This window comes from Anopheles funestus, chromosome 2RL, assembly GCF_943734845.2.
Source record: "Anopheles funestus chromosome 2RL, idAnoFuneDA-416_04, whole genome shotgun sequence".
Lineage (NCBI taxonomy): Eukaryota > Metazoa > Arthropoda > Insecta > Diptera > Culicidae > Anopheles > Anopheles funestus.
The window spans coordinates 80,866,390-80,892,173 of record NC_064598.1 but is presented as its reverse complement, the minus strand read 5'-3'; the positions used below and the strand labels follow the sequence as shown (position 1 = coordinate 80,892,173).

At 39.0% G+C, this 25,784-nt stretch overlaps 1 protein-coding gene across 2 annotated transcripts in view; it reads right to left on the bottom strand.

Moving 5' to 3' along the window:
- LOC125761954 (uncharacterized) overlaps positions 1 to 25,784 on the bottom strand; it is a 177,867-nt gene that overhangs the window by 114,482 nt on the left and 37,601 nt on the right. For both annotated transcript variants that reach the window (XM_049423574.1, XM_049423575.1), the window contains one exon: positions 20,191 to 21,262. In XM_049423574.1, the coding sequence (XP_049279531.1) occupies positions 20,191 to 20,855 (665 nt within the window). In that variant the 5' untranslated portion in view covers positions 20,856 to 21,262. The remainder of the gene's footprint in view (positions 1 to 20,190; positions 21,263 to 25,784) is intronic.

The following is a 25,784-nucleotide window of genomic DNA, read 5'->3' as shown; positions in this document are numbered from 1 at the left end:
ATTTTGCAAAAAAAATAAAATTGATTTTTTTTAATGATAATTGGTTGCAATAAGTTTCTTTCCACTCAAATAACGCTTTAAATAAAAAACAGAATAAAAAATTATAAAAATATTACAAAATTAGAAAAATTAGAAAATTTCGTAAAGCTCATTTTTGCGCCAAGTTTTAGCTATAACTCGGCCGGTATCCAACGGATCGCCAATCTTTAACTTGTGGTAGATAGATGGCACCAATGGCTACATTATCTTCTTGGACGACCATGCCCTCAGATGTCTGTGCCAGAAGTTATTCGAGGAACCAAGTTCCTTACCCTGTTTGAGAAAATGTAAAATTTTCCTCATTTTTGCGCCAAGTTTTAGCTATAACTCGGTCGGTATCCAACGGATTGCCAATCTTTAACTTGTGGTAGATAGATGGCACCAATGGCTACATTATCTTCTTGGACGACCATGCCCTCAGATGTCTGTGCCAGAAGTTATTCGAGGAACCAAGTTCCTTACCCTGTTTGAGAAAATGTAAAATTTTCCTCATTTTTGCGCCAAGTTTTAGCTATAATTCGGTCGGTATCCAACGGATCGCCAATCTTTAACTTGTGGTAGATAGATGGCACCAATGGCTACATTATCTTCTTGGACGACCATGCCCTCAGATGTCTGTGCCAGAAGTTATTCGAGGAACCAAGTTCCTTACCCTGTTTGAGAAAATGTAAAATTTTCCTCATTTTTCTGCAATTCAGCAAAATTTTTAAATGTGATATATTTTAATGCGAATTTGTTGCAATAAGTTTCTTTTCACTCAAATAATGCTTTAAACTAACAAAAGAATAAAAAATCAGAAAAAAATTTCAAAAAAATTTTCCACTCGAAAATTTCATAAGGGGTACCCCTTACGTTTTTTTTGAGAAATTTTGCAAAAAAAATAAAATTGATTTTTTTTAATGCCAATTGGTTGCAATAAGTTTCTTTCCACTCAAATAACGCTTTAAATAAAAAACAGAATAAAAAATTATAAAAATATTACAAAATTAGAAAAATTAGAAAATTTCGTAAAGCTCATTTTTGCGCCAATTTTTAGCTATAACTCGGCCGGTATCCAACGGATCGCCAATCTTTAACTTGTGGTAGATAGATGGCACCAATGGCTACATTATCTTCTTGGACGACCATGCCCTCAGATGTCTGTGCCAGAAGTTATTCGAGGAACCAAGTTCCTTACCCTGTTTGAGAAAATGTAAAATTTTCCTCATTTTTGCGCCAAGTTTTAGCTATAACTCGGTCGGTATCCAACGGATCGCCAATCTTTAACTTGTGGTAGATAGATGGCACCAATGGCTACATTATCTTCTTGGACGACCATGCCCTCAGATGTCTGTGCCAGAAGTTATTCGAGGAACCAAGTTCCTTACCCTGTTTGAGAAAATGTAAAATTTTCCTCATTTTTGCGCCAAATTTTAGCTATAATTCGGTCGGTATCCAACGGATCGCCAATCTTTAACTTGTGGTAGATAGATGGCACCAATGGCTACATTATCTTCTTGGACGACCATGCCCTCAGATGTCTGTGCCAGAAGTTATTCGAGGAACCAAGTTCCTTACCCTGTTTGAGAAAATGTAAAATTTTCCTCATTTTTCTGCAATTCAGCAAAATTTTTAAATGTGATATATTTTAATGCGAATTTGTTGCAATAAGTTTCTTTTCACTCAAATAATGCTTTAAACTAACAAAAGAATAAAAAATCAGAAAAAAATTTCAAAAAAATTTTCCACTCGAAAATTTCATAAGGGGTACCCCTTACGTTTTTTTTGAGAAATTTTGCAAAAAAAATAAAATTGATTTTTTTTAATGCCAATTGGTTGCAATAAGCTTCTTTTCACTCAAATAATGCTTTAAATAAAAAACAGAATAAAAAATTATAAAAAAATTAAAAAATTAGAAAAATTAGAATATTTCATAAAGCTCATTTTTGCGCCAATTTTTAGCTATAACTCGGCCGGTATCCAACGGATCGCCAATCTTTAACTTGTGGTAGATAGATGGCACCAATGGCTACATTATCTTCTTGGACGACCATGCCCTCAGGTGTCTGTGCCAGAAGTTATTCGAGGAACCAAGTTCCTTACCCTGTTTGAGAAAATGTAAAATTTTCCTCATTTTTGCGCCAAGTTTTAGCTATAACTCGGTCGGTATCCAACGGATCGCCAATTTTTAACTTGTGGTAGATAGATGGCACCAATGGCTACATTATCTTCTTGGACGACCATGCCCTCAGATGTCTGTGCCAGAAGTTATTCGAGGAACCAAGTTCCTTACCCTGTTTGAGAAAATGTAAAATTTTCCTCATTTTTGCGCCAAGTTTTAGCTATAACTCGGCCGATATCCAACGGATCGCCAATCTTTAACTTGTGGTAGATAGATGGCACCAATGGCTACATTATCTTCTTGGACGACCATGCCCTCAGATGTCTGTGCCAGAAGTTATTCGAGGAACCAAGTTCCTTACCCTGTTTGAGAAAATGTAAAATTTTCCTCATTTTTGCGCCAAGTTTTAGCTATAACTCGGTCGGTATCCAACGGATCGCCAATCTTTAACTGGTGGTCGATAGATGGCACCAATGGCTACATTATCTTCTTGGACGACCATGCCCTCAGATGTCTGTGCCAGAAGTTATTCGAGGAACCAAGTTCCTTACCCTGTTTGAGAAAATGTAAAATTTTCCTCATTTTTGCGCCAAGTTTTAGCTATAACTCGGTCGGTATCCAACGGATCGCCAATCTTTAACTTGTGGTAGATAGATGGCACCAATGGCTACATTATCTTCTTGGACGACCATGCCCTCAGATGTCTGTGCCAGAAGTTATTCGAGAAACCAAGTTCCTTACCCTGTTTGAGAAAATGTAAAATTTTCCTCATTTTTCTGCAATTCAGCAAAATTTTTAAATGTGATATATTTTAATGCGAATTTGTTGCAATAAGTTTCTTTTCACTCAAATAATGCTTTAAACTAAAAAAAGAATAAAAAATCAGAAAAAAATTTCAAAAAAATTTTCCACTCGAAAATTTCATAAGGGGTACCCCTTACGTTTTTTTTGAGAAATTTTGCAAAAAAAATAAAATTGATTTTTTTTAATGCCAATTGGTTGCAATAAGCTTCTTTTCACTCAAATAATGCTTTAAATAAAAAACAGAATAAAAAATTATAAAAAAATTAAAAAATTAGAAAAATTAGAATATTTCATAAAGCTCATTTTTGCGCCAATTTTTAGCTATAACTCGGCCGGTATCCAACGGATCGCCAATCTTTAACTTGTTGTCGATAGATGGCACCAATGGCTACATTATCTTCTTGGACGACCATGCCCTCAGATGTTTGTGCCAGAAGTTATTCGAGGAACCAAGTTCCTTACCCTGTTTGAGAAAATGTAAAATTTTCCTCATTTTTGCGCCAAGTTTTAGCTATAACTCGGTCGGTATCCAACGGATCGCCAATTTTTAACTTGTGGTAGATAGATGGCACCAATGGCTACATTATCTTCTTGGACGACCATGCCCTCAGATGTCTGTGCCAGAAGTTATTCGAGGAACCAAGTTCCTTACCCTGTTTGAGAAAATGTAAAATTTTCCTCATTTTTGCGCCAAGTTTTAGCTATAACTCGGTCGGTATCCATCGGATCGCCAATCTTTAACTTGTCGTAGATAGATGGCACCAATGGCTACATTATCTTCTTGGACGACCATGCCCTCAGATGTCTGTGCCAGAAGTTATTCGAGAAACCAAGTTCCTTACCCTGTTTGAGAAAATGTAAAATGTTCCTTATTTTTCTGCAATTCAGCAAAATTTTTAAATGTGATATATTTTAATGCGAATTTGTTGCAATAAGTTTCTTTTCACTCAAATAATGCTTTAAACTAAAAAAAGAATAAAAAATCAGAAAAAAATTTCAAAAAAATTTTCCACTCGAAAATTTCATAAGGGGTACCCCTTACGTTTTTTTTGAGAAATTTTGCAAAAAAAATAAAATTGATTTTTTTTAATGCCAATTGGTTGCAATAAGTTTCTTTTCACTCAAATAACGCTTTAAATAAAAAACAGAATAAAAAATTATAAAAATATTACAAAATTAGAAAAATTAGAAAATTTCGTAAAGCTCATTTTTGCGCCAATTTTTAGCTATAACTCGGCCGGTATCCAACGGATCGCCAATCTTTAACTTGTGGTAGATAGATGGCACCAATGGCTACATTATCTTCTTGGACGACCATGCCCTCAGATGTCTGTGCCAGAAGTTATTCGAGGAACCAAGTTCCTTACCCTGTTTGAGAAAATGTAAAATTTTCCTCATTTTTGCGCCAAGTTTTAGCTATAACTCGGTCGGTATCCAACGGATCGCCAATCTTTAACTTGTGGTCGATAGATGGCACCAATGGCTACATTATCTTCTTGGACGACCATGCCCTCAGATGTCTGTGCCAGAAGTTATTCGAGGAACCAAGTTCCTTACCCTGTTTGAGAAAATGTAAAATGTTCCTCATTTTTCTGCAATTCAGCAAAATTTTTAAATGTGATATATTTTAATGCGAATTTGTTGCAATAAGTTTCTTTTCACTCAAATAATGGTTTAAACTAACAAAAGAATAAAAAATCAGAAAAAAATTTCAAAAAAATTTTCCACTCGAAAATTTCATAAGGGGTACCCCTTACGTTTTTTTTGAGAAATTTTGCAAAAAAAATAAAATTGTTTTTTTTTTAATGCCAATTGGTTGCAATAAGCTTCTTTTCACTCAAATAATGCTTTAAATAAAAAACAGAATAAAAAATTATAAAAAAATTAAAAAATTAGAAAAATTAGAATATTTCATAAAGCTCATTTTTGCGCCAATTTTTAGCTATAACTCGGCCGATATCCAACGGATCGCCAATCTTTAACTTGTGGTAGATAGATGGCACCAATGGCTACATTATCTTCTTGGACGACCATGCCCTCAGATGTCTGTGCCAGAAGTTATTCGAGGAACCAAGTTCCTTACCCTGTTTGAGAAAATGTAAAATTTTCCTCATTTTTGCGCCAAGTTTTAGCTATAACTCGGTCGGTATCCAACGGATCGCCAATCTTTAACTTGTGGTAGATAGATGGCACCAATGGCTACATTATCTTCTTGGACGACCATGCCCTCAGATGTCTGTGCCAGAAGTTATTCGAGGAACCAAGTTCCTTACCCTGTTTGAGAAAATGTAAAATTTTCCTCATTTTTGAGCCAAGTTTTAGCTATAACTCGGTCGGTATCCAACGGATCGCCAATCTTTAACTTGTGGTCGATAGATGGCACCAATGGCTACATTATCTTCTTGGACGACCATGCCCTCAGATGTCTGTGCCAGAAGTTATTCGAGGAACCAAGTTCCTTACCCTGTTTGAGAAAATGTAAAATTTTCCTCATTTTTGCGCCAATTTCTATCTATAACTCGGTCGGTATCCAACGGATTGTCAATCTTTAACTTGTGGTAGATAGATGGCACCAATGGCTACATTATCTTCTTGGTCATTATGCCCTCAGATGTCTGTGCCAGAAGTTATTCGAGAAACCAAGTTCCTTACCCGGTTTGAGAAAATGTAAAATGTTCCTTATTTTTCTGCAATTCAGCAAAATTTTTAAATGTGATATATTTTAATGCGAATTTGTTGCAATAAGTTTCTTTTCACTCAAGTAATGCTTTAAACTAACAAAAGAATAAAAAATCAGAAAAAAATTTCAAAAAAATTTTCCACTCGAAAATTTCATAAGGGGTACCCCTTACGTTTTTTTTGAGAAATTTTGCAAAAAAAATAAAATTGATTTTTTTTAATGCCAATTGGTTGCAATAAGTTTCGTTTCACTCAAATAACGCTTTAAATAAAAAACAGAATAAAAAATTATAAAAAAATTAAAAAATTAGAAAAATTAGAAAATTTCGTAAAGCTCATTTTTGCGCCAATTTTAAGCTATAACTCGGCCGGTATCCAACGGATCGCCAATCTTTAACTTGTGGTAGATAGATGGCACCAATGGCTACATTATCTTCTTGGACGACCATGCCCTCAGATGTCTGTGCCAGAAGTTATTCGAGGAACCAAGTTCCTTACCCTGTTTGAGAAAATGTAAAATTTTCCTCATTTTTGCGCCAAGTTTTAGCTATAACTCGGTCGGTATCCAACGGATCGCCAATCTTTAACTTGTGGTAGATAGATGGCACCAATGGCTACATTATCTTCTTGGACGACCATGCCCTCAGATGTCTGTGCCAGAAGTTATTCGAGGAACCAAGTTCCTTACCCTGTTTGAGAAAATGTAAAATTTTCCTCATTTTTCTGCAATTCAGCAAAAATTTTAAATATGATATATTTTAATGCGAATTTGTTGCAATAAGTTTCTTTTCACTCAAATAATGCTTTAAACTAACAAAAGAATAAAAAATCAGAAAAAAATTTCAAAAAAATTTTCCACTCGAAAATTTCATAAGGGGTACCCCTTACGTTTTTTTTTGAGAAATTTTGCAAAAAAAATAAAATTGATTTTTTTTAATGCCAATTGGTTGCAATAAGCTTCTTTTCACTCAAATAATGCTTTAAATAAAAAACAGAATAAAAAATTATAAAAAAATTAAAAAATTAGAAAAATTAGAATATTTCATAAAGCTCATTTTTGCGCCAATTTTTAGCTATAACTCGGCCGATATCCAACGGATCGCCAATCTTTAACTTGTTGTCGATAGATGGCACCAATGGCTACATTATCTTCTTGGACGACCATGCCCTCAGATGTCTGTGCTAGAAGTTATTCGAGGAACCAAGTTCCTTACCCTGTTTGAGAAAATGTAAAATTTTCCTCATTTTTGCACCAAGTTTTAGCTATAACTCGGTCGGTATCCAACGGATCGCCAATCTTTAACTTGTGGTAGATAGATGGCACCATTGGCTATATTATCTTCTTGGACGACCATGCCCTCAGATGTCTGTGCCAGAAGTTATTCGAGGAACCAAGTTCCTTACCCTGTTTGAGAAAATGTAAAATTTTCCTCATTTTTGCGCCAAGTTTTAGCTATAACTCGGTCGGTACCCAACGGATCGCCAATCTTTAACTTTTGGTCGATAGATGGCACCAATGGCTACATTATCTTCTTGGACGACCATGCCCTCAGATGTCTGTGCCAGAAGTTATTCGAGAAACCAAGTTCCTTACCCTGTTTGAGAAAATGTAAAATTTTCCTCATTTTTGCGCCAAGTTTTAGCTATAACTCGGTCGGTATCCAACAGATCGCCAATCTTTAACTTGTGGTAGATAGATGGCACCAATGGCTACATTATCTTCTTGGACGACCATGCCCTCAGATGTCTGTGCCAGAAGTTATTCGAGGAACCAAGTTCCTTACCCTGTTTGAGAAAATGTAAAATTTTCCTCATTTTTGCGCCAATTTCTATCTATAACTCGGTCGGTATCCAACGGATCGTCAATCTTCAACTTGTGGTAGATAGATGGCACCAATGGCTACATTATCTTCTTGGACGACCATGCCCTCAGATGTCTGTGCCAGAAGTTATTCGAGGAACCAAGTTCCTTACCCTGTTTGAGAAAATGTAAAATTTTCCTCATTTTTCTGCAATTCAGCAAAATTTTTAAATGTGATATATTTTAATGCGAATTTGTTGCAATAAGTTTCTTTTCACTCAAATAATGCTTTAAACTAACAAAAGAATAAAAAATCAGAAAAAAATTTCAAAAAAATTTTCCACTCGAAAATTTCATAAGGGGTACCCCTTACGTTTTTTTGAGAAATTTTGCAAAAAAAATAAAATTGATTTTTTTTAATGCCAATTGGTTGCAATAAGTTGCTTTTCACTCAAATAATGCTTTAAATAAAAAACAGAATATAAAATTATAAAAAAATTAAAAAATTAGACAAATTAGAATATTTCATAAAGCTCATTTTTGCGCCAAGTTTTAGCTATAACTCGGCCGGTATCCAACGGATCGCCAATCTTTAACTTGTGGTAGATAGATGGCACCAATGGCTACATTATCTTCTTGGACGACCATGCCCTCAGATGTCTGTGCCAGAAGTTATTCGAGGAACCAAGTTCCTTACCCTGTTTGAGAAAATGTAAAATTTTCCTCATTTTTGCGCCAAGTTTTAGCTATAACTCGGTCGGTATCCAACGGATCGCCAATCTTTAACTTGTGGTAGATAGATGGCACCAATGGCTACATTATCTTCTTGGACGGTCATGCCCTCAGATGTCTGTGCAAGAAGTTATTCGAGGAACCAAGCTCCATACCCTGTTTGAGAAAATGTAAATTTTTCCTCATTTTTGAGCAATGCAGCAAAATTTATAAATGTGATATATTTTAATGCGAATTAGTTGCTAAAATTTTTTTTTTCGCTCAAATAATGCTTAAAACACAAAAAAGAATATAAAATCGGAAAAAAATTTCAAAAAAATTTCAACTCAAAAATTTTATAAGGCTTACGTTTTTTTTGAGAAATTTTGCAAAAAAAATTAAATTGATTTATTTTAATGCCAATCGGTTGAAATAAGTTTCTTTGCACTCAAATAATGCTTTAAATAAAACAGAGCAAAAAATTGATAAAAATTAAAAGAAATCTAAAGATTTAAAAATTTCCTAAGGCTATAGCTCAAGAGCTCAAGAGCGAAAGAGGTATTTCAGTTGCTCCGGCCAATAAGATGGCCCGCACAGCCCACGGGAAAAAAGAGATAGCTGTATCGCAGGAATCTTTCCTTCGTGCAGCGCTCCTTGTGGTGCGAAACTTGGCTCCTGGGAGCGCATCGCACAATCGCTGCTGTATGCAGCGCTCCATGTGGAGCTACCTCAAGCGCATCGCACACTTTAGAGAGCGAGAGCGGTGCGCTCCGCTCTTGCAAAAGAGCTACTTGACCCAACATTAGTCGCAACCATAACCAACTATATTTATTAATGATAAAACAAATATTTAACTAAAAATCTAACTAAATGCCTTATATTCGGTATGAGAAGATTTAAACCCTGGGCAATGGTATGAAACGATAGATTTAAAAATAGAAGCTAAACATAAAAACCTTTTCAAATGGTAGATAAGTAAACATAGGTATTCACGAATTCACTTTTTCTTTAAAATAGTTATATTTTTGTGTGCAGAAAATAATTACTTCATATATGTACAAACTTTAATAAAACTAATCATAATTAGGTTTTGACACATATTTCTTCAACATGAACATGTTTCGCATTTGCCCTTTTCCACACCGAAACAAAGCGAATCCCTACCCATCTTAAAGTACTGAAACATCATAATACAAAAGCGGACCTTAACATCCGACCAACGTTACCCTAATGTGCGTCCATCCAGCACTCTAGCATTTATTGCAATCCAGCAAGCAACATTTAAACCACTGAACAACGGCACGTCTTGTGTCGTACCTGAGGGAAAATGAAGCGATCACTGTGACAGCGTTTTGTGACGTTCCATTAGCGCCCCGGTTGACGCGAAAATGGTTCATTATTACTTGTGCTACATTTATCCATCGCCGGTCAGCGTCGGCACGTAGCCCATCCGTGGACAACAAGGAAAGGATATCCGTCCAACGGTAAGGATGCGATCGTGTTCCATTCGTTGGAAGCGAACTGAGCGTGACGGTAGGTAAACGGACCATTGCCAATGAAGGAGCAGGAGGCAAAAAAGGGCAAATGACTAAACAATAACTGCTTCTTGCTAAACGTTCGTTACCGGAGACAAGACAATGGTATGGAATAGCAGGTCCGAGTCCTAGGCAAGGTTTCTCTCGGAAAGCATATTGCACAAAATGAGGCCAACAGCGGAATGTTGCAGTGCAAGTGTTTTTGCTGTTCATGCTTTGCAACCACACTAGCAGGGTAAGGTGCAATAACAAATCAACCTGAATCATGGTTCTTTTGCTGGTTGATTTCATTGTTTTCGTACGTTTTATAAAGATAAAGGACAACTCGCTAACTTCTAGCAAACGTACCAAACTTAACCGGAAGTCATCCATTCAACGATGACGATCAAACAAATAGAGTTAGAAAACTTTTTTTTTCCTCAAAACGATTAACCGGAAACTATAAAGTTATTGCTTGTAAAAGAGTAAAGGTGTCATAAAAATGGAGAAAAATGAAAATTGTGTTATTGTTTCAAACATACTAAGAATCACGTTCAGAGGACCGTTATAGTTTTACAGCCTACCACAATGGAATTTACCAGTTCTGAAAGAATACACTTTTTTAATTTATAAAATTTATTAGTAGTTCAATTATAAATATTATTAAAATTTCAGAGAATTTTTCCATTACTTCAAAGCTTGAATGCACTGGTAAAAATATGAAAAATGTCCAACTCTTTTATGGTGCTATATTCTTGGAATAAACGTGTACAATAATGCCCGTTGCATCGTTTGATCTCTGATGCATAATGGTGAATAGCATTATTATTTAACTTGTTTGATCTTTGACCGGATGCGCTGAGGTTGAAGTAGGTCCACTCGCGTGTGCTTTATCATACAACAATTCATTGTGTAGAAGTGTTTCATAGATTTAATTAAAGCTTTTAATATACATATGTACATATATATGTATATTAATATGTGTACTTCACTTCATTCGCATATTCTACTGCAATTAACTTCATTAATTCCGGCTAAATGCAGCAACCCAATGATTGCAATTAATCATCCAGTTCATTATGCATTCAGTAATACTATAACGTCTTTTCGTTGAAGCGAATAAATAAATATCTTTTTATTAAAATTGATTTTTTATTTTATGGTAAAGGGGAAATTAAATTTTTATATTAGCACTTTGACAGCCGCACGCTACGCATTGTTTACTTCGCTGGTCGCCGGCGCCGTTTGTGCCGTTCAAAGCACGTCTCGCGGGCTTGGTTTGTTATCATCAGTATCTTTTTCGTATATTCGTAAATAATTAACGATTTAAAGCATTACCAGTTCGAGTTACATGAATTTTTTTTTTCATCACATTGAGCCCAAGCTTTGAACCATTTTAAAGAAAAACACAAAAACCCATATTCGCGTCATTACACCACTGTGGTGTGATCGGCTTTCAACCGATGTGTTTACCATCACACCACAATGGTTTGATCGGCCGGCAAAATGTTAGTAAATAATTATTAAATTAAATAAGTATAGGGCTAAAAGTAGCACAATAAAATTAAGTGAAATTTTCCGAACGCAAATTCTTGGATTAAATCTCGAAAGCACCAAAACCAGAATCTTAAAACTCACTACTGACAAAGTATAATATAAAAGCGACAATTTTACTTCCTAATTTAGTTTTTAAAAACAATAAAAACAACATACAAAATTGTGGTTTTCCTATATCCTTGTTATCCTTTCTCTTCTACCTGATCAAAAATCATATAGAAAATATAATTATTTAAACAAAACAAAAGTAATGATAAATTTAAAAATTGCATTTCAAACCTGTATATGTTTAATATTTTTAGGAATGCATTCCGAAGCTTCCTACTGCTTGCAGACAAAGCCCCTTAAAATGTCTAACCCTCTCCTTCCATGTATTCGTATTGTAATAGCAGCCCCAAGCCCTCATTTATCGTAATGTTTAATAAAAAGCTAACCTTACCCACCTACCGAATAGGATTATCATGTTGTTGGTCAGTACATTTGTACCGCAAAACCCGTAACCAGAAGCATCATCTAGCAGCAAATGGTATGATTTAGCTGGCATTCCATTGTGCAACACTGGCCTGCCTACTGACACGGCCAGATGAAGCTTGCAGTAAAGGGATATTTTCGCACAGACACAAATCCATGAACCCTTACACAAGGATGCTAAAGATTGGTTAAACCGGTTGGTTAGTGAAGCTCAGATTTAGCTTCTAGCACGAAATAGTTTCTTACAAATAAATGATTACGGTTGAATCAGTTGGCTCATGCATAATTTTTCATTCAAATGATCAGTACCGTGTTGGTAGCAATTTTGCAGCACCAAAGTATCTGCATCTCGGGTACCGAAACGTACCGAAAAATCTTCTCTGTCGGCTTATCTGACGAGATAAATGATTGGAAAGCATGCATGCTTGATTACTATCAAAAGAACGCCTCAGCCCTTTTCGGGGGGGAAGGTTTAAGCATTTGCTTTACTTTCTCGCTCATTCATTTTCACGAGCAAACATTTCTCGATCCGAAAGCATCGTATTTAGCAGCCGTACGTGCCGGAACGTGTGCTATTTAAGCACCAACAATGCATCGTTTGTGAGCTTAAGCTCGGGCAACGTTTGGATTGCCTTACGTCGTACAGGGTGTTTTTTTGTTTGTTGCCGTTTTTGAGAAAATCCTAATGTTTGCTACGTTAATCGGTGCTGCTGCTGGCGGTTAGAAGAAATTACCGTAAAGCAGACTTTGCGAGTGTGATATTTGGGGGAATTGAAATGATTCAATTCGCTTTAATGGTTGGCACGATCAAAAAACACCCACCCGGTTGAATTAGACACGTCCGTTTTGCGCGAACAGCCGGGACCGTAATTGGACGGCTTGAGTCTAATGGTGCGACGAACATCGGCAAACGCCATCGTACGCCAATAACGATAAAAAAGTTCATCGAATTTTGTACCACCTCAAAGCGATGAAAGCGATGTGAAGAAGGCATCAAACGAAAGAATACTTAAAACCCAACCTCTAACCCATTTGATGTGGCAGTCGGTTAGAAATTGAATTTTGATCTGCATTACGATGCTGCATGAATGCATATACACATTTTGCCACTTCAAACGTGCAAACGTGAAGAAGTTTAGCAGCAGAAGAAACGCAAAAAAAAACTTCTACTCACACTTCCATGTACATCATTCTTGGCCATTGCAACCGTTTATGCATCGGGAAATGAGTTGCATAAATCAAAACTGCATTCGTAATGAAACCCGTCCACCACTCAACGACTTGCAGCACAACATCAAAGGCCAACGGTCGTTCGGTCAACTTTCTAACGACTTCCTAACCCTGAAGGGGTTCCCCATTTCCTATGCGTCATTTAGTAGTTTCCTTCTAAAAAGAAAAAAGGATGGAACGAGCAAAACACCAAACTTCCGTTCGTCTCTTCGTGGTCGAGAATAGTTACGCAGTGGTTCGGTCTTCCGGAAGACACATCAGCTACCTGGTTACAAGTCCACGAAGCGCTCTCTCTCTCTCTTCTACCGGAAGCATCCATGATGGGCTCGAAGTACACGGGGGGAAGTTCTGCATCCTTTCGACCTAAATTCCACACTCAAACCGTAGAGGAGAGACACCCGTTTGTATGAATAAATGATCTGCGGAGGATTTTCGGTTTTTCCGAGCTAACCGGAAATGTAAAAGAAGTGAAGCACCACGAGGTTTGGTACGGTGCGTACCGAATGGAAACGGGATAATCCGCTCCTTTACAGTTTCAAGAATACTTCCGGTCCCGTTTCCCGTGCGTCCCCCTTTCCAATGCGTACACCCGGAAAAGCTGGTAAAGTCATCAGCAGCATTCACTTCCGGTGCGCACGGGCACCTGCACGGAACGAATCACTCCGGTCGGCTGAACGGAGTGGGGGAAAATTCTTCATGCCGGAATTGAAATCCTTTCGCAGCACTTTCACCGAATGCGGGGCTGAATTTATCATATTTAATTCAAAACGAATATGACCTCAGGTTGCAAGGGTGGGCCGCCTCAGGTCGGTTGGTAAAGTTTAACCGTTTTCTGCTGGAACTTAATGTATTTTTAATTTGTGTGAAGCTATCTCTCAAAGAATTGCTGATAAAGTGTGTGTTTTGTTTTTGCTTTGAAAGTATGATCATAGAGTTATTGGAACGGTTAGTAGTTTGGGAGAAGTGATTATTAATTTAGGTGTGAGTGTGCTTCAGAATTGAAAGTTGAGTATGTTTCGAATTACCGAAATTGATGTTCAATCTCGAGTCTTTTAATTTTGTCATACCGATTGTACATAATTTTGAAGTAAACTTTTCCCTGAGAGTTTTTATTTTTGAATCAACTTAATAAAATGGCTTGTAAATTGATGGCTACAGAGTTTCTTATTCTTGGAATTTAACAGAATAAGACGGGTACTGGTATTCAAGAGTTAATTTGCCGTTGAGAGCAATACTTAAAGATTCTAGATTAAATTCCTAGAGAGCAGAAAAGGACAACAGCTCTATAGAGTAATGACAAGATGCTTCCATCCAGATTAGACCAGAGATGTCGATGAACTGAGAAAGTCAGCAGTTAGCAACTGATAAGTGGTGTAGTTGATCTAGATGTAATCATCGATATCTATAAGCATTTCATCCCAACCAGGAATGTCCAATGGAAGATCTGATTTGGGATTAAACTAAGAAAGATCACACAAAACTACCAATTGTTGAGAAAACTGGTCCGGTGGGGGCATTAAAGTACTAATATTGGAAGAAGTTGCATGTGACTCCGTTGAACTTGATGCAGTATTCGTTTCAATGTGACAGATACATTGCATCATTCGACACAATTCCAAGCATTGCACATACAGCAACGATCTTAGAAAAATTCAACAAGACACAAGATATCTTAATATCTTAACGACCTTCAGTACATTAGACACAACTCCATACAATAGACCAATGGTTCTTATGCACTGATTTTCAACAAAAAGTGGAGCAAAACTGATATCTAATTTTTATCTCATTTCCAAGTAGATCGTGCTCTACTGGTCTCACTCTATTTTACTACATTCACGTTAACGTATCACAGTACAAAATAGTGAGAAAAGACGCAAAGGCTTAATATTTTCATCTTACATTTTTGCTAACTTTCCTTTCTTTCTGCGAAAAAAAAACAATAAGCTACCAAGCAATTTACTTCCTTCCTTCAAAATTACAACTGAATTAGCTTGAAGTAATTTCCAGAAATAAACTCATTACGCAAGCCACACAATAGTGAGCCTCTTTTGTGTGAGAGGCATCAAGTCAAGCCACAGTACAAATAGTAGTTTAATGTTTATCCTCTACGCAAAACAACGTTTCTAGTTTCTAGTTTCCCTCTATTTTTACCCCAGCAAATAAAACAAATCCCCACACTATGAATAATGGTGCAAGCGTTAGAAAAATTTACCCAAAAAAGCGAAAGAAATGCCAAAAAGGCAGATCGCTGTAATCGCACGCCAGGTGCCAAGAGAAGATGAAGTTGACACTGATGGTTTCGTACTATCCGACCGCAAAATCCCAAAACCAGACGGACAGTGAACGGACTGCATGATGGTAGCATCTCACCTGCTGGTCTCAAAGAAACACGTCCAAATGGTAGCGGTAAAAGCGTTATGGAGTCGTAAAACTGCTTCGGAGCAGGAAAACAAAGGAAAGCGCAAACAAAAAACAAAACGACATTCCTCAAAAGCTTCTATTCGCACCCGTGCGCACAGAGGTACGTTCTTGACCTACTGTTGGTGAAGTAAAATTTTTTCCAAGGGAAGAATAATGGATAAACTTGAACCTCACTCACAGCTGGTTTAGAGTCCGTACGGAGCATTGGGAAAATTCGGACGGGAGAATAAGGAAATCTACCAAAATCATTTCACTATACTGGTGAAGGAACGGGAAAATTCCGTGAAAACCGCTCACCGGTAGACGGGAACGCAAGTTTTCCAGCCACGATTGGTGGACGATAATTGAGGAACATAATTTCGGACGGCTTTTCCTAGCTCGTACCAATGGTCCCTGGGGTTACGCGTCGGTTCGGTGTTCACCATTAGCTCAGCACACCGAAGGTTAGTCAATTTCGTGCCGCTTTTGTGCGTCCGTTGCAGATGAAGTGGTGGTTTTCCCGGGACCGGAGCTTTTCCATACCCCAGGAACTACCGAGTGTATTCGGCTTATTCAAGTACGAGCTCAATGTTGTACATACCTGCCGCTGAGAAATGAAAGTGAAAATCAGTCGTTTTGTTTTATACGCAAAAGGCCCAAATGAACAAAAAAAAATGTTTTTCTTGAAGATTGTTTTGAGCAGGATTGCGCAGAAAAAAAAAAATCTCACCTTGCACGTGCTTTGGAAGCTTTAAATTTTTTCCGTTTAACTTTTCAATTTCAAACCTCCACCCGTACCATTAGCGGCACAATATTTGCACATCCGAAAACGGAACGGAATCCCGGATGAATAACAATCAAGAATGCAAGGAGCTAGCTTTACTTATTCATCGCATCTGCTGTTCGTTTTCGCATCCTTCTTGAGCATCGGCCAGCTGCTAAACAGGCTAAAGCCATACTGCATAGCGACACACATACAGATACACACACACAGACACATTACAGCATAACACCCCGGAAAAATGGTAACACTCTGCTAACATTGTACCAGCACAAATGTTTACATACGGTGCGCACACGGTGTACCATCTCCGGCGACATTCTTCGACGCGGTAAAATATTTACCCAAGCGTTGGCCTTTCCCGGAAGAGAGCAGGCATCGTGCCGACAACGGCAAACGAAACCAAACGCAAGCACCGGTGGACAATGCTGGCGGTTAGCTATTTGGAGTGGTGGTGCTGGTGCGCGAATGACAAGAACATATTTTGCTCCGTGACATATTTGGTTTCTTTTTCCACCCTCAGCATCTTCAGCCTGAGACGCAGAGCATTGCTCTCGATGACATGTGCGGATGTTCTTTGGACTGGTGGTACGCTACCCCCCCCCCCCCCCCCCCCCCGGTTGATAGCGTGCATATGTCTCGGGATGGCGTGTCACACCTCGCCATGGGTTGTCGAGTTTTCTGAGCTGTGAAATTTCTTGCGGTGTGAAAATGGTCGCACAAGATGCCCGGAACCGTGCATGCAAAAGCGCATCAGGAAATGGGGAATAAATCCCTGTCATTCGTTTCGGCACGACTGGCAATTTACTGGCAGTGAGCATTCGGGCGTTCTTCTTTTGCTACCGGGCGGAGTACACAACAGTACAAACGAACGAACTGTTGGCTGAATGCTTCAAGTTCCTACCGTTTGCCGTGGCCGGCGACAACCGCTGCACTACCGCAGCATGTATCTTGTTAGTAGCACCTTCAATGCTTTCGGAGGTGTTAATGCTAATGTTTGTGCTTTGCTTCCGTTTGCTTTGGCTGCCATACAAAAACCCACAAGCTTTACTTGTCAGCTACCCATCTACGGTGAACGTGTCGGTAACATCGGCACAGCAACACACTGTTGCGTAAATTGTTTTAATTAGCTTCATTTCTGAGGCTTGAAGTTGGGTAAAAATGAACTGCAGAGTGCAATTATCCGGACTCTTTCTCTCTCTCTCTCTCTCTCGCTTCCCGTTCCCGTTCTGGTTACCCATTAACCACAAAACGTAGACGATGATCTTGATAGGATAATTGCATAGCATGGTACACCTTTGACCGTCGGGTTTTACCTCTCACGTCTTGACCAACACGCCGGGTAGTTCGAGATAAGTACAACTGCAGATGAAATTGATACCGTGTACGTGTAAGTGCGTGCGACCACCGACCAGATGCAAAGCCAACCATTTTCCTCGTAGTGAAGCATAAACAACCCCATCGTAATGCTGCTGCAGCCAACAATCGACCTTTCGGGAAGCTTAATTTACCTTCTCCGTGAAGTGCCACCGCAGCTAGAAGCATTAAACGATTAGAACGATACCACGTTGTAGAATTACTACGGATAGAAGCTTAAGTTAAACCACCCGCCTCGCACGGTCTGTCTTCCGGATCGAACGCACTAATTGAAGGCTCTCGATCGCCACACAAATGCTGGAACGGAACGACCAAACAGCTCTTATACCGTACTGCTAACAATCGCACACCCTCTGGATGGAGGAACCGACCGTACTACCGTGACACCGTCACGCTTCAAGCCACACACAAAGACTTCAAGAATCTTCATCTGGCGGGACCACACTGACAACAAAATGGCACCATAGCGGTCTCCCCTGTTTTCTGGTGCGTTCGGCATAATAGAACTACCCGTTTTTCATCGTAACGAAAACCCACAAAACAAGGCACTGACGTTTGTCAAGGTGCTAGATTTTAATGGTGGAACGGTGCTCTGGCAATTACCGAATAATTGGTAAACCTGGCAAATGGAATGGAGGTGAGAAATGGAACATCTCTCCACCAGGACACGTGTCTTGTCGAAGTGATAATGAATGGGCAGTGTTGTGCCTGGTGGCACCATCGTGACGCAATTGAGATAAATTAACAAGCACGAATGTTTTGACAGGTTGTCTTGCGGCTTGAAATGTTGGGACGTGCCTGGCCTAATGCTATGGTGCAAAACTTTTCATCTGCAGCAATTACGGATTGAGACGCTGTAAGCTGGGCGATGTGTTAGTTCCACCCAAGGTCCTATTTGGAATGTTATATTTTCCTGGACCTGTTCTTCCAAGAAGTGTCGGTATTTGTAGCGGTAAATTGTGGCGATATCTTTTATTTTTTATGAAGCTTTTTCCAAGAATTTAAACGACTGCATGGATAAGGCCATCTGTTGATGAATGTTAAACGGCGTCTTCACTAAATATTGAGCAAGATATTATGAGAAATATTTGCATATAATGCATTTTCATTGGACTAAAATTATTTACATAACTAAAATCCGAAATACTAAATAGAGTTTTGGACTTATACAAACTATGAGCAAATCCAATAATGAAAAATACTGAACACATCGCTTGTTAGCTTTTCAGCCGTAAATTTGCACCAAATATTTACGGCAAAATGAAGATATAATGAGAAAAGAAAGGCTAAGAGCTAAGAGTTAAATCGCATTATAACGATTATAGTATGAGTTCGTTAAGACTGAAAAAGCCTTATGTACTGAGAATTACATGGCACAACTGCTGCAAGATCAACAAAGAACTCTAAGTAGCTTTGCTGCATCAAGTGCAAGAAGCTTGGAAGACGACTAGACCCCATTAACGTTACACTTCTCAACAACAATTCTCAGATGTCCTATTTCATCTGACTCCGTCACTATATGCTTAGCAATTGTAGCATTTGAGAACGCGAGGAAAGTAGCTCAATTTTCCAAAATAATTTTGCGATTCTGGCGCGACTTCAAGGTTGTTTAACCTTTCTCGTGCTGGGTTTGTTTACGTTTTTAATCGAGCCAGTAGCGAGAAAATAATCTTGAATTAAATTAGATTAATTTAAACAAAGAAAATTATAATGATTAATAAAACTATTGTTTTGATGAAGTCGATGAGAAAGGCAAGTTTGTTAAGCCCAGTGACGATGTTTCAAAACAACAGACCATCAAGAAAGCTTGTCGCCGGATGCTGCTAACTCCTGTGATAGAAACACCGGATGCTGCTAACAGTACCGCAGATTTGTCCGTTTTGGTTTCTTGTGTGTTTGGCGCTGGAAAATCTTGTCATAATTTTTCCTATAGCAAGAAGAAATTGCAGAAGAAGTTTTTGTCCACCGCGTCATACACCGGACAAAATACAATCGGGATCGAATATTCGAAGTCGGATAGCACCAACTAGAAACAGCTTCGAGTAGCATAAAGATAAAAACATTTGTATACGGGTAATCAAACTTGTCCGGCTTTATCTACCTTAGTAGATTATCAAATTTATAGATTTTTTTTTACTTTTATTCTTGTTTTTAAATAAATCATTATTTGAGTAAAAAGAAATTACAATCGGGTATGCCAGAGATATGGCAAAATGCAAGGAGGAAATGCTTGTGCTTATTGTACAATTCAGCATTTCAAGGCTGACAATACGGCTAAATGCCGTATTAATTAATCATAAATAAATAAATAATATAGTGGTTCCATTTCCAGATGTTATTGCTGATAGTAATACAATGGTTGAGAAGATGAAGGATTCTTTCCCCTTCATCAGATATGCGAAAAAAGGACAATCATTTGATATACTATAAACTAAAGAATCTTTTCTGTAGGGTTTTACTGGACAATCATGGGGAAATATACGAAAGAATATCGTCGAACAACGCTTTAATTTTCATCCTACTTAATCACACTATCGATCATCCATCTTTGGTATTTTTCAAGTATACGTTCATTCCGAATACAGATTTAAGTATTTTGTTTAAGTAAGTGTTTAGTAAGATAAATTTGAACTTCCCACTCCACAACAAAAATTGAAAGATTCCTTATACATATTTCCAGAAAAAATTTAGATTTAACAATGAAAATACTTGAAATACTTACGAGAAATCCTGCTTCGCGTAACAGTTACCGAGAAACCGGCAACGCAATGCATTACACGTGTGTGACTTGACCGTGTCCACCTCGTATGTGATGTTGAACCCGTACACATCCAACAGCCGATCGAGCGCACGCAGATGTGTCCCATACAAGCTGTCCATGGTAAACCGTACCTCCAGGTAAGGGCTGCTAAACCGTATCCACGGAACACTGGTCACGTCATCCTCACTCAGCTCGTACACATTCATGCTCGGTACCTTGTAGTCGTCACTGTAGTACATGTACTCGGTAAACCGCAATCCACCGAGTACGTACTGCTGCGTGAGGTATAGCACGATCGACACGTTCGCCCCGACGATGGCCGATGCGTCGATGATCCAGGTGCAGCTGATCGGTACCGGAAAACGGGCGGGAAAGTTAGGCGTGGAGATGATACCGTGCGGTGCGGTAAGCGTACTTCCGCCGCACAGCTGTGACGATGCCGACAGGGCCGGTCCCTGTTCGTGCTCCACCCGGATCAAACCGGTCTGGGACGGACCGAGTTCGCCACATCCAAAGGACGTCAGTAGCACGAGCAGCAGCAGTAGACGATCGAGCACGCAGATCACCTTCACCGCTGCGAACATCGAAGATCGCACGCTGCGAAACCGGACCAAACCACTCAACATAACCGTACCGGATGTGCGTACATTGCAGGGCGTGCTTTTGACTGGCAGCACTGGCCGCGTTTGACGTTTCGTGTGCTTTTCTCCAAAAAGCCTTTGCAGCTTTAATGATGTTTTGGTACACAAAGCAGACGAAGTCCTGTGCGCGTTGCGTTTCTTTTGCGGAGTATTTTCTTAGGCCGTAACCGCACAAAATGTACCCAAACCCATTGCGTACCCTTGCATACGTAAATTTATGTGCCCACTGACAGGTGATTTCAATATTATGGCTCGTTAATCATTTGCGGTCGTTCGGCCATCGGTCAAATGGGCAGGCTTCCGGGGGGTTTCGGAGCAAAAAAAAATGCAACAGAAAAGAAGACCTTTAACCAAACACTACCAGCAGCGGCCGCACGGAACAGTAGTGGAATCTGTAAAGGAAGAGAGAGAGACAGAGAGGTAAAAAACACGTTTATACAAAAGTTCCAACACCAGCACTATGGGATGACTATGGGAAATGGTAACAGGATAGTGATTAACACAACATTGCAGTAGAGCACGCGTTTTAAAATTTAATTTCTCTCTAGGTTGATTGAAAATTGATGGCTGATGGTATTTGAGGTTAATGGGTTGTATACCAGACGGAAGCATGGGTATGGATGGCGCATCGGTTTGAAGCAGCGGAACCTGATGATGTTCAAACCATTTACCAAATGTACAACCCTCGTTCGCTTCCGGCAGTCCACAAATTGGCGGGAACATAAATTTGCCCGAGGTTTTTGCCAGACACCATCCCCCATCACCCGCCCTTTCCACCCGATATCGATATCGTAAATAAATGATATCAATTCGTTTCGACCGTTAAATACACAAACACAACATTTGCTGGTGAGAATTTCCGCCTCGAAAGGGAAGGGAAAGGATCGTGGATCATACCCGAAAGTGGATGGTGACGATACTTAAAAGTACACTACGCATTAAATGGTTTTATTGTTTTAATGGCAATCCTTTCTTCCGCGTAATGTGCACATATTTGTGGGCAATTGTTTACACAATGCATGGTGTACCCGGTATCATAGGTGAAGGTGACGCTACCGAGCTATGCTGTGAATGCTTTTGTATTAATCAAACATATTTAGCAGGAATGTTTGAAAGCAAAAAAAAAGGCCACTAAATTCATCCAGGAAAACCATTAAAGCTGTTCGGAACAAAGCGGAACCGCATTTGTTTACTGGCGAAGGGCAGAGAAATGTTAAATATGGTGTTAATTAAACCCTTTTAAGCGCGTTTCCGCATGTTCACGCATTTGCACACAAATGCAGAAAGGGGAGTTTCAGTTTTTCAACCTTGTCACTAAACGAAGTGTACGAAGTTGGGTGCAGTCTGGTTGTGACATTTCTAGCCACACGTGAATGGAATTGAATAGATAAACACCCGTTAAAGCGATCTTCACGCTTGGCAGCATACGTTACCGGGGCGCATCTGCATTGAGAAGCGGCCATTTGCAACAATGAAGTTGGTGGCCATTGATTTGATTTAAATTATTGATCATTGTTGTGTGGTTTTATTTTTTAATTAAATATTCATTACGGACAGCTGATTTGGCTATCTGGCGCTTGATCTCGTTTAGTGATTTTTTTGTGCTTTCGTATATAAAAAGATCAAACTTTAATGATGTCTTTTCGGAATGTTTGATATTAAATATTGAGCTATTCAGTAGTAAAAGTTGATGGTTTATCAGTAATATCAGTCACAGATTTTTTTTCTTTTACTATTTTAAGATAACCCGAGTATGCCCGGTATAAGGCAAATTACAAGGAGGAAGTGCCTTGTGCAAATGGTAGACAGAACACAATACCGTACATTTACACGCTAAATGTCGTAATAATTAAAGATAAATAGTTTTTTTTTAAATAATGTTATTGGATATTGATTCAACCGAAGTAACTGATAAACATCTGTAGATTCATCTCTAAACAAGACAAGCCTTCGCATCATTCGCCACACTAGAAAAGCAGGAAACTCGCAATAAACCATCCCCTGCTTTCCCAGGAAGTAACGTATCCGGAAGACGCCTGTCATTCAACTGCTCGATTTCATATCAATGGTCTTGCGGTGATACTGTACAATCCGGTTTAGTGTTGCCGCTATTGAACGAAATCGCACTAAAATGGGAAAATTCAATCTTCACACACCGTGGCTGCAAGTACGGATCCGGAAGAAATGACGCTTCCGACAGAACGATCTTCATGAGGCGTTGCTTCAAATCAGTAAAAGGAGTAAGCATTTCCACGGGTCTATCCTAGTTTTTGACGGTCCCTACCAACAACCTGATACACCGTTTTGTGTGCGGTGATTTCCAAAATGGCAACAACTTTACGGATTATGTTACACCAGCTTCCCGTCTGTATGTTGGAGAAATAAACTATGGAGAACCTGCACAATTTATTTTAGGAGTTTGAGATAACATTTTGGGGAAACTAACAACTAACCTCTGGCAAACGCATAAAACGTATCGCACGGTGATTTGTTCCCCTTTTCATACCAGACAGCTGTAACATGTTGATGCGTACCGTTTGTCACAGTTCAAAGCGACCCGGCATCATCACGGTGAATGTGGCAATGCTTTTGCGTAACAAGTTTGCTCTTTCAGCGTGTGTGTGTGTATATGGTATGCGAAAAACGAAATATCAAGCGCTAGTTGAAATAAGCGCCATATTTCGCGTGCGTTTCATACCTGCTGCATCAGATGCGCAAGGATGTCTAAGCGCGTTCGCGGTTGTAAAGCAACAAAGGAGACTTTTCAGCTTCACAACAGTAATCTTGCGAGTATCACCAGTTGGTGACGTAATAAATTTAGCATGTACATGTAACCCTGGTACGGTGTGGTATGTGATGGTACAGGCAACACAGTTTAGTTCCAGTGTAAGAAAGCTTCCATCAAGACAGACGTGTGAAGGCAAACGTTTAAGTGAACTATTCGTCTGATTGCATGTCGTGCTGGGAAATGTTTTACCTGAAGAAATTCATTTTCTCCTCGGGGGAGCAGGATAAAAAAAAATCTAGAGTAATTAACATTGTGATTGTAGTTCATTACCACCGAAAAGTATGCAACATATGAAGTGCTTTAGTAATTGTTTGTTGAACATTTAATAGTATCTTAAACGTTCTTCAACAGTGCAAGGCTTGAACAATGCTAATGAGTTATAATAGTTTTCAAAGTTAAAAATATTTACACATCATTACACGGCAGCCATTTCTTACATTACATTTTCGGTTAAATAACTTTAAATATAAACTATTACGAAATTTTAACCATTACGATAAGGATTTTCTAAAATTTTCCTTCAGCCATTAGCTTTTAGCCACCATTTTCCACCATTTTTGTGACATAATTTTGTGAAACATTATTTTTATCTTTCTCCTCAACTCCTTCCTTGTATTCTTCAGAAAACTATTGGTCATTAAGACATCTTAACCTTTGTAAGATCCTTATAGTTTCGTTTGAGACTTTATTATTGAAATGCTTATTGTTTATCACTATATGTAAAGTAATTTGATTGTTCCTCTATCTGATTTGATTTTCCACTACATAAATAAATTATTATGATTTAAATTGAAGATTTATGTAATAGATCCTTCAAATGTATTTCATTTAGACAGCCACAGACAATCAAAACCCATCGCCATAATTACGTTTTATTTATCTACATTTGCGATATCTTCCATAAGATATCCTTTAGCAAATCCCACATTTATCATGCCGGCTGACCTTCCATTTACCGTAACGAAGTAATTTCTAATAATATATGCAGACATCTTACGCGTGATAGCGATCAAAGCGACAAGTAACTGTTAAAATCTCATTTCCCGAATTCAATCAAATTAATCCGTGGTTGTCGGTTGACGGCACCGTCATCAGGCAGCGGGTTTAATTTGTCTGATGAGCCGCTCGATGTCCACCGGAATAGAACTAATGGCTAATCACTCTTGCAACAGTTAGCTTTAGCTCCGCTAATGAACAATCTCGTTGATTATTCCAATTTTATAGTTGGACCAGCGCTTACCCATGCTGGGCGTCTGGGATGGATGGATCGGTTCCATGACCTGCAGGAAAACCCAACGATTTCGAAAACAATCGAAACTCATCAACCGATCGAACGTCAATGGGGAAGTTTTACCCGCGAGTGCGACCAACGTTGCAATTGGTTTGGTTTTATGAGGCTTCCGAAATGTATAAACAAATAGCAGCATCGCACCAAAATGGAACCGATCCATCTCCCATTGGACATCGGGAGTTGATAGGCGGTATGTAATTATGCAAATGATATTTGTCCGAAAGTGAGTGCCTGTGGAAGCATAAATTAGCAGTGCGTTTCAAGGATCGATGACACGTTTGTCCCACTGTCGGTTGCGTGTCCACACACGTCCGAACTCGGCTGGTAAAATGGCAGAATTAACTAACAACAAAAAAACAGTAGGGCTAAAAATCACACCGTCCAATCGTGCTCGAGATCCAACCTCCGGAGCGGGGAGAGTGTTTGTGGTTTGTATAATGGAAAATAAACCAAATCAAGTCACCGTGCCCTCGATACATGTTCGATCGGATCGCACGGCAGGGTAGCACGGGCATGGCAAAACATAATAAAACTTGTTGCCCCTTGTTGCACGGGTGTCGGTCAGCATGGTTTTCGGGGGGCGCACACGGTATTAATTCAGCTGCAATCACACCCTCGGCACCAACGTCGATGTATTTACAACCCGGGAAAAACAAACAAGGCGCGTGCGAGGAAATTGATTCCAATTTTACGCATTTTGTCACGAACCGTGGAAACTTTTCATGAATAATTTTACCCCCCGCACAACCCGGTGCCGATGCGGGTGACGATTGTTTGTTGATTTTATGACATTTATTTGATAAAGGAACAAAATTAAATGCCATCGTGCGGTGTA